We start from the raw sequence: 9,276 nt of genomic DNA, 5'->3' as shown, positions 1-9,276 counted from the left end.
TACTGTAACTCCATAGATGTGGTGACCTCTGCAGGTTTCTTGTTCTGAGAACAGGAGAGCTCCTCAAGTACATTTCTGGTCTTGGAAACCTGGCAGATCTTTATCAATATCTGTCCTCCCCTACATGGGGTGAGCGGAGTGGTCATGGTGAAAACTGGATACATATTCAATAAGTTGGTAATTTGATACCAACATATTTTTCACCCAGATGACCAGGATATGTATGTGAATACCCAAGCTGTTAAGCAGAATGAGAATGGCATGTGATACAACAACACTTTGAGTATGTAAGTCTTAGATTGAAGCTAACACTGCAGAAATGAATTAGTTCAAAATCTGAGTAAGTAAAGTTTTGGTGTCTGAGTCCAAAACTCTCCTTAATCACTGATATTGTTCACATCTTGTTCACAGGTTTCTCTTGAGAACTCACTTTGATCACTTTGTCCCCACTGAGGTCCTTTGTTTGGTCTCTACCATGTTGATCACGGACAAAGATCCTTCTTGAAGACCTTTGACTGGTAAAGACTGTAAAAATTTACGGTGCTCAAAGCAAGTATGTAAATCTACATACTTTTTTTTGGCAGGGAAAATACTTTGAAAATACTTCTTTGTTTTTTCCCCGCCAAAAAAAACTATGTACAACAACTATGTATGCACACATATGTAGCTTTGAGTACCGTAATTACTACCTTTTCTAAAAAGCTTCCCCAGGTCTGAGAGACAAGAGAAGCCAAATTTGGCTGCAGCCTGCTGCAAAGCCCCTGCGCAGCTCAAATCCAAAATCTGCCCAATCACAAATTTTCAAAGAGACTGACTCAACCTGCTGATCTTTGGCTTTGAGATATCTTGAGATCAATCATAAAGCACACATATCTAGCTCCTAATGTTTAAATCAAGCATACATCTGGTTTATACAACTTCTTTCAGGCTGCAAGTGGGATCAAAGCTCACTTTACTTTGCCAACAGAAAAGCAAAAGTGGTTGGATGCAGTATAATGATGTATGACTGTTGGTACATGGTCGGGCTTGATACCATGGGTTCAAGGCTGACGGTTTGACTCTTTTTGCTAAAATTTTGCATTGAGCTCAAGGTTCACATCTTGTATACATGTCAGTTTGATCATTGTCCTATCGCACCTTACTTGAGCTCTTGACTGGGCAAGAAGAATAAAAAAAATTGTGAAAAAGAAAACAGGTTTTTTTTCACTGAGACTAAAATGAAAAAGCACAAAGGAACACAAAGGCTCAAACATGCTAAAATCAAATCCAAACCACGGAGATCACTGCACCAAACCACTGAAACAGATAGACTGTAACCAAAAGGTAATGTGCATCCTTCATATCATTGAATGAAAGCTGGGCTCCGCTGCATGATTGATCAGGTATTACCAAGCTCTAAACATATTGTAAGCATGGTTATAATGAGTCTCAGAATGTTGCAAAGACAGACACCATCAGCTCAACTTGACTTTGTTGGAAAATTGTGATCAGCCAAATTTGGAATCTTGGCCTCACTCACAGCAGGCTGCAGCCACATTTGACTTCTCTTGTCTCTCAGACCTGGGCAAGCTTTTTAGCAAAGGTAGTATACATTATCACCAAGTGAGATTGGGAAAATGATTGAAATTGTAGTTTTTCATGAAAAGACATCTCACTGCACACCTGAGCCATAGCTTCCACACTACATATGTGCAGCAGGATGGGAAAATTGAGAGCTATCATTTACATACAGAGCTGCTCAGCTATTGGCTCATCTGAATAAGGATATCATATGTAATACCTTCTGTAATTTTTTTCAGCTTGACAACAGCATTCCAAAAATTGACTACATACACTGACTCATATTTTTGGTGTAATTCCATTGTATAAATTTCATGTACAACTCTCTCTGTTGCTGTTGAATGGCTTTCTGAGTATCTTCTGAGTACATAGCTACAGAGGTATACATAGTCAATTTTTGGGACAATTTTGGTCAACTGGAAAGAGTTACATGATGTATCACATGTGATTTACTTCTTCAGATGAGCAGGGAACTGAGCAGACCTGTATGTACATGATAGCTAATAATTTACCCAGCTTGTTGCACATATGAAGTGTGGGTCTTATGGTTCAGGTGTGCAGTGATAGATCTTTTGATGACAAACTACAATAATGATCATTTTCCCAGTTCCACTTGGGGATAGTGTATAATGTTTACAGTGCTCATAGTCCGCGCTCAAGGTGACACCCATGCCAACTTTTTTCAGGCCACCCACAGGTCAGGGTGAGCCCAACAGCCTCAAGTCAACCTGAGCCTGAGAGCACTTTGGGCTGGCCCAATAGCCCAATCTGTACATTTTGTGTGTGTTAGGACTGGTGTTTGTGTGTTGCAAGTTCTTTGTTATGTGCCAGATATTTTGATGTTATTGAAAATCTTGACCTTTCTAGTATGTATGAATTCAATTTCTTTGAACAATAAGCCAGAAAACACCGGGTACTCCAAAGGCCGCTTGATCTTCTGGTAGGCTACCCCCTGGCCAGGTGCCACTTAGTCTGTGCCCAGTCACACTGGAACCAAGTCAAAAATGTACGGTGGTCAAGGAGCGCCAAATGTGCCAAAACCTCAAAATTCAAAAATCACACTTGAAACTCACCCTGAAAGCCCGACCAAGCGTATCCCAACCCCAGTCTGTGGTGCCGGGGTCATTTCTCCAGGAGTCCAGATGGCAGCCAGCCTCAGACAGCTTGATGTAAATCAACTTCATCAATTCTTCAGATCAATCATGTCTGCCACCAATGTTACTTTGAAAGAACTTGGTCAGTACTTAAAGAAACATCATTATCTTGAATAAGACTGTTACCATGAATACAGCGAGAAATATCATGATGCTTGTAAAAACTTGATTGTTCCTTTGGATTAGTCAAAGCTGCCACAAATGTTGCTTTTGAATCATTGTACTTACTATCCTAGTGTAACTCTAAAAAAACATATGTTTTGATTAACCAATCACACAATGAATCAAATGGTCAAGAGGCTTGTGAAAATCATACTCTGATAAACGACAACTGGAGTAGATCATGAGCGGACTAATTACAAGTCTTTTACAAGGGTCACTTTAACAATTCCTTCACTGTGATCTGGAAAGTAAAAATTGGCAAGGACTGATATTTATAACATGATTGATCTTCAAACAGATGTGAAAGGAAAGATTTTCAAAAAAAAATCAACAGGATTTAAGAGGAGGATCTGGTCCAGCGCCACGAACTGGGGTCGGGATATGCTCGGCGGGGCTTTCAGGGTGAGTTTGAAGTGTAATTTTTTCATCTTGAGGTTTTGGCGCATTTGGCGCTCCTTGGCCACTGTACAAATGCCCTGCAAGCATGTGCCCAATTTTTTTGGCTTGATAAACAAAAAAATCAAGCTTCTTCTTCTTCAAACCTAGGCCCATCATAGCTCTTTCTGATGTCCAAGTAGTCTTACATAGCCTTGATATAAATCTTGATATGCATTTAATGGCAATATAGTTTGGCAACATTGCATTCTGACCACATCTTTGCATCTATGAAGCATTCAAGGTGGCCCTGAGTAGTTTTTGGCTTCCCTCAGGTCTATTCGCGGCCAGATGTGGCCACGTGGCCTGCCCTGAGGTACCAGGGCCGGGTCACAGCCCACGGATTCAATTGGCAGCCCCAATCGAATCTGTGGGCTGTGTAGGTCAAGAAGTGGTGTGATGAATTTAATTTTGATGGATTTCCAATCAAAAGCTGTGCAAAATCACCAAGACCATCGATCAATTCTCAACAAAGAACAAAGAAGACTTCATTAATCTACTTGTTCAATCACAATCAATCATCAAATAAACTCACTCAGCTCATCATTTCTTAACTTCAATGTTAGATGCAAACCTATATACTCTAAGTTTTATTCAATCAGTCAATGAACCTAATAAATTAGTTTTAATTGAAGAAGGAACTGGTGAGCCAGTTTATTATCGTACACGTTCTTCTCATGAACAGGTTTGTATGAATTCCCAAAGAACCGAAAAACAAATCATCATCAAACAAAACAAAACCAAGTAAAAATTCAAACTAACGATATCGATTCTTCTTTACTCTTTAGGATCAACTTAAATTAGACTTATTTCATTCACTTACGAATGCACATTTAGCAAGCTTACAAAATTTGAATCATAAACTAAAATTAATTTCTTTATACAATCCTAACCTACCTATCGAATTAAAAAATTCAAGTTTGATTCATTGGGAATGGACTTTTACATTTACTACTAATAGTAATGGAAACGGAAAGGGAAAGGGAAAGGGAAAGGGAAATGAAGATGGAAAAGATCAAGAAGAAAGGTTTAAATTTTCTTGGAAACGTGATCTTTTAGGATTAAAATCAAATCGAAAAGGATTAGGTTATACATGTTGGTTAGTAAGTTATTTTTTCGTTTCTTTTCTTCATTTTTGATTTTGAAGTTTTGAAGTTTTGATGAATTGATGAATTATCAAATGGATTTTTCTTAATTTTGATGTGTAGATCAGAAAACCAGATCCAGATTATCCATGTGCGATTTACAAACCTAAAACTTCAAATCAACCAGCAATATGTCAAATCCTAGATTTCAATATCCAAAGAATTGAAGGAATTCAAGATAAGAAAGGTAAAGTAATCTTTTTAACAAAACAAAAAAAAGTATCAGATCTAATGAATTCATTCTCGTTTTTTTTTTTCATTTTGACTTTCGCTTTGAATTGGTTGATGAAAGTTTAGGACTTGAAATCGTGATGATCTTATCACTTCTTGCATTTACAGAACCGATCACTGATCACGAATTTCGGAAACCCAAACCAACCAATTCACCAGACCAAACTCCATCTCAAGCTCCAGTTCCAATTCAACCCTTAACATCAACAGAAGCCAATCGAATCCTAAACGATGATGTAAATAAACATCCAATCTTCCATTCTTTTCCAAATCATTATTAATTCATCAAAAGACTAATATAAAGTTTGGTTGATAAATTCAGGTGGAACCTAATGAGATCTTAATCAATGAAGAAGAACCGATCGACAGATTTATCCAAACCGGACTCAAACTCTTATCAGATCCACTTTTGGTATACATATATATCCATGCCTCTACACCTAAAACGATACCCATGGCAGTTAAAGTAGCCGAATCGATCAAACGAACTCGGTTTAAAGACTTTCAAGAAGACTTACAACAATATTTAATGGATGATATCATGAGGTAATCGATCATCTACATCTCATCATTCTTCTAGCCGAACAAAACTAAAACCCAAGAATCTGACAAACTAATTCGACTTTTGAATTTATCGAAAATTTCAGTCGGAATTTAAAAGGTAAAGGTAACCAATCCATCAATGATCAGAAACCAACTTCAAATACACTTAAGATTTATTTATCAAGGACTCCATTAGATGAATTATTACCAAAACCAAACTTGAAATCGAAATCAAATCCTTCCAAACCACCCATTAAACCACCCAAAACTTTAAATGGTGTTCATACTTCTAAACCTCCTGGATCAAATAAAAAACTAATACATAAGAAAGTTTGAAAAATGTGACGTAGGAAATGATCAAGCGGAGAAGTTTTGGTAGTTTCGGTTTATATGCTGATTTCTTTTATATTCTTATAAGTTCTTGTAGCATTGTGTTTTCTGTTTAGGATAGAATGGAAAAGAGAGAGATTCTTCTGATTTGAAAACCAACTTGGATTTTCGTGTGTGTGTTTTTTCTTTTCTTTTTACTTTGAATCTATATATGTATATGATTTTAACTATGATGAATAATCCGAAACATGAAATGTATGGTGATATATACCTATCGATAGCTTGAAAATCAATACTTCTTGGTAAGAGTAAGTTTAATTTGACATATTTCAAGGTTGAACCAAGAACTTCAGTATAAGTTGTAATAAAGTCACTTGTACTTCACTGGTTTTTTTCTTATCTGAATTCCTTGATTAATTATAACGTATGTACAATTTCAAGTTACGAGTTAAAGATCATGTTTTGATTTTGATTGTAAAGGTTGTCTTTGTTGGATTGAATTTGATATGTAGTGACATGATGGAAAGAGAGTGATTGAAGATGTGTTCAAAGAACTGGCAAAGAGAAAGAAAGCAACTGGCAACAAGGCGATGAAGTAAAATCCAATTTGAATATGATTCATTTGTAATGAATGGCAAAATGCTGAGAAACTTTCAAATCCAAACCAAATTGAACCAAATGACTGAGTAGCACTTTAAATAGCCAGAGCCAACTGTTTCTCTTCAACATCTGATTCGAACTTCAACAATCCATTTCATCATCCATCATGAAAGAAATCATAGAAACTTACCACACCAATTTCTTATTTCTTTCGATCATTCTCATCCCTACTCTACTTCTATTCCAAGATACCCTTTCATACTATTATCAAAAGATCTTTTATCCCAATCGAATTCCAATCAAACCTTTACCAGGTCCGAAAGGTTTACCGATCATTGGTAACTTATTATCAATTCCATCTCAAACACCTTGGATTAAGTTAACTGAATGGAGTCGAGAGTTTGGTAAATATTGATCATCAATGGATAATCATGTTTAGAAAAGTCAAAAGTTAATCCCATCTTCTTGTAAAATTGTAGGTCCGATTTATCGTCTTAAACTAGGCTTCACTACACTTGTGGTAAGTCAAACTATCAACCCATCACCCTCACCATGAAACCTCCTAATCCGATGGTGTGGTCTTGATCTAGGTCATCAGTTCACCCGCTATAGCCATTGAATTATTAGAAAAACGATCATCGATTTATTCATCTAGACCACGACATATAATGACATCTGAACACGTCTCACATGGTTTAAGAATGACCTTTATGCCCTATAATGATCTTTGGCGTCGTGAAAGGAAATTACTTAATCAACTTACTCAACCTAGAGTGGCATCTACCTATGAACCTATCCAACTTCAAGAATCGGCTCAATTAGTTTTAGATTTAATTAATCATCCTACTCAACATCACGCTCATGCTTTACGGTTTGTCTTTCTTCTTGACTCTCTTCTTGATTTGGATTTGGTAAATTCTTATGTCACTTTCTGAATTCGATCTTTTTCAAAACAAAAAGGTATGCAGGTTCAACAGTTTTACAAATCGCTTTTAATAGAAGAGCTCAAAACAATCAAGACAAATCCATCACTCGAATGAGAAAATGTAATTCCCAAATGGTTCGTACAGCCGTACCTGGTTCATACTTGGTAGATTCGATTCCGATCTTAAACTATTTACCATACTTTCTTTCACCTTGGAAATCTTATGGTTCAAAATTATTTCATCAAACTTTGGATTTGTTTTCTGATTTGTATTCTCAAGTCGATTTAAATGGACCTAATTGTTTTGTTAAAAGGATTGAAGAATTAAAACATCAGTATGGTTTGAGTAAAGAAGAATCAATCTTTTTAGCTGGTGCAATGGTTAATTAAGCTTTTCTTTTATAAAAATCATAAATAAAAAAGATCATTTATATCTGACTTTCAATTTTGGATTTCCTTTTTTTCCAAAAAAAAAAAGTTTGGAGCAGGTAGTGATACAACCTCAGATTTCATTGAAACCTTTATTTTTATCATGACACTTTATCCTGAAACATCTAAAAAGGCTCAAATCGAACTAGACGAGATCGTAGGAAAAGAAAGATTACCTGATTTTGAAGATCAAGAGAAACTAATTTATTGTCAAGCATTGATTCGAGAAGTGATGAGATGGCGTACAGTGATTCCAGGAGGTAAGATTCAAGTATCATCCCAAACTTTACCCCCCCCGCCCAAAAACAGATGACCATTAAATTGACTTTGGATTTTTTGGATGAATGTTGTTTATAGGACTTGCTCATATGGTTACAGAAGATGATATATACGAAGGATATCAAATTCCAAAAGGATCATCCATACTAGCAAACCATTGGGCATTACATCTTGATCCAAAAACATATGTAAATGCAGAAAGATTTAATCCGAATCGGTTTATTGATCCTAACACAAATCGATTGATTGGAACTCAATGGAATGAAAAAGGTCATCATTCTTTTGGTTTCGGTCGTAGGATTTGTCCTGGGATACATATTGCTGAAAGGTAACGTCAAAGCAATCATTCTGATTTTTTTTTTCAACATCTTTTGAACTTGAAGAATTGGAAAAGATTAGGTGTTGAACATTTGAATTCATTATGGATTCTATTTCATTAAAATCTGTTCTTTTTCTTTGGAAATCAATAGATCAGTTTATATTACTGCGATTCGAATCTTATGGTCATTAGAATTCGATTCATCTTCTTCTACTTCTAATTTAGATCCAAATCAATTCTCAACTGGATTCTCATCACATCCACTTGATTTTCAAACTAATTTCAAACCAAGAGGTGATTGGGTACGAAAAGTTATTGAAGAAGTTGTTGAACATCATGGATTAGGTGTTATGGAAATTTAAAATCAGATTGATCATCTTTTTGTTTGGTTTGGGTGAAGAAGTTGGAAAGGGTTTAAGTTTTGAAGAAAATCAGGTAGGTTTGTATTGGGTTATATTGTTTTCATAACTTGTTTGTCTTGTATTGACTTTGTAGGATTATTTGTATAAGTGTGAATTGTGATGATTTGAATGGAAATCAATTTGATCAAGCATGAAAGTGCAGCTTAAGAATTTTGAAATGTTGAAAATGAAAATTGTTCAAGGGCTGTAAGTTATACTAACCCAACAAATATCAAACAGCTGATGATGATGACTGCATTGGTCCTCATGGAAAATCATTAAGTACTCCAAGATCATTTATTTGTTATGCAAAACCAAAAGCCTACAGAGAAAGGACTATAAGTTTAGTCAAATTTAAGGTTAATAGGCTCTGACAAATCATTTTGATCATCCATTTGGATTCCAGTGTATCTTCAGATACCTTGAAATCTTAGTGCTTGAAAAGTTACAACACCTCTACAAACATTTTCACACCAGGATGGATTGCTGATTTCTTCCAAACCATGAACTATATCCTCTGAAGATCTTCTCAACAGTTTTCTGGCATTCCGAGTTTCAACACATCAAAAACTGTGGAGTGATTCTGTTGCAAGTGTTGACACCTGAACCTGTGTAAGTTTTTGTTGAACTCATTTGTAATCAAGTATATGATATTCACTAACTTCTACTCTATATAGATTCAAACCTGACAATGCCAGAGATAGATCTTAGAATATATTATCAAGAATGTATCCCAAGACAATAAGCTATAAACACTTGAACT

General features: G+C 35.8%; 2 protein-coding genes across 2 annotated transcripts; both read left to right on the top strand.

The window, feature by feature from the left end:
• Positions 1-3,709: 3,709 nt before the first annotated feature.
• Positions 3,710-5,851, top strand: MELLADRAFT_74556 (uncharacterized protein; the record flags this gene model as incomplete). The annotated part of the gene is made up of 6 exons (XM_007408476.1): positions 3,710-3,996; positions 4,100-4,414; positions 4,520-4,643; positions 4,754-4,923; positions 5,010-5,233; positions 5,335-5,851. The coding sequence occupies 6 exons, from the start codon at positions 3,871-3,873 to the stop codon at positions 5,564-5,566; spliced, it is 1,191 nt and encodes a 396-aa protein (XP_007408538.1).
• A 475-nt stretch (positions 5,852-6,326) lies between these two features.
• MELLADRAFT_47825 (putative cytochrome P450 monooxygenase) lies at positions 6,327-8,667 on the top strand (the record flags this gene model as incomplete). Its single annotated transcript, XM_007408477.1, has 7 exons — positions 6,327-6,564; positions 6,640-6,680; positions 6,751-7,031; positions 7,121-7,466; positions 7,564-7,774; positions 7,872-8,121; positions 8,264-8,667. 7 exons carry the CDS (start codon positions 6,327-6,329, stop codon positions 8,472-8,474), a joined length of 1,578 nt encoding a protein of 525 aa, XP_007408539.1.
• Positions 8,668-9,276: the final 609 nt, after the last annotated feature.

The sequence above is a fragment of the Melampsora larici-populina genome (genome assembly GCF_000204055.1).
Source record: "Melampsora larici-populina 98AG31 unplaced genomic scaffold MELLAscaffold_12, whole genome shotgun sequence".
Taxonomy (NCBI): domain Eukaryota; kingdom Fungi; phylum Basidiomycota; class Pucciniomycetes; order Pucciniales; family Melampsoraceae; genus Melampsora; species Melampsora laricis-populina.
Note: the sequence above shows the minus strand (reverse complement) of the source record. Positions and strands in the feature narration are given on the sequence as shown.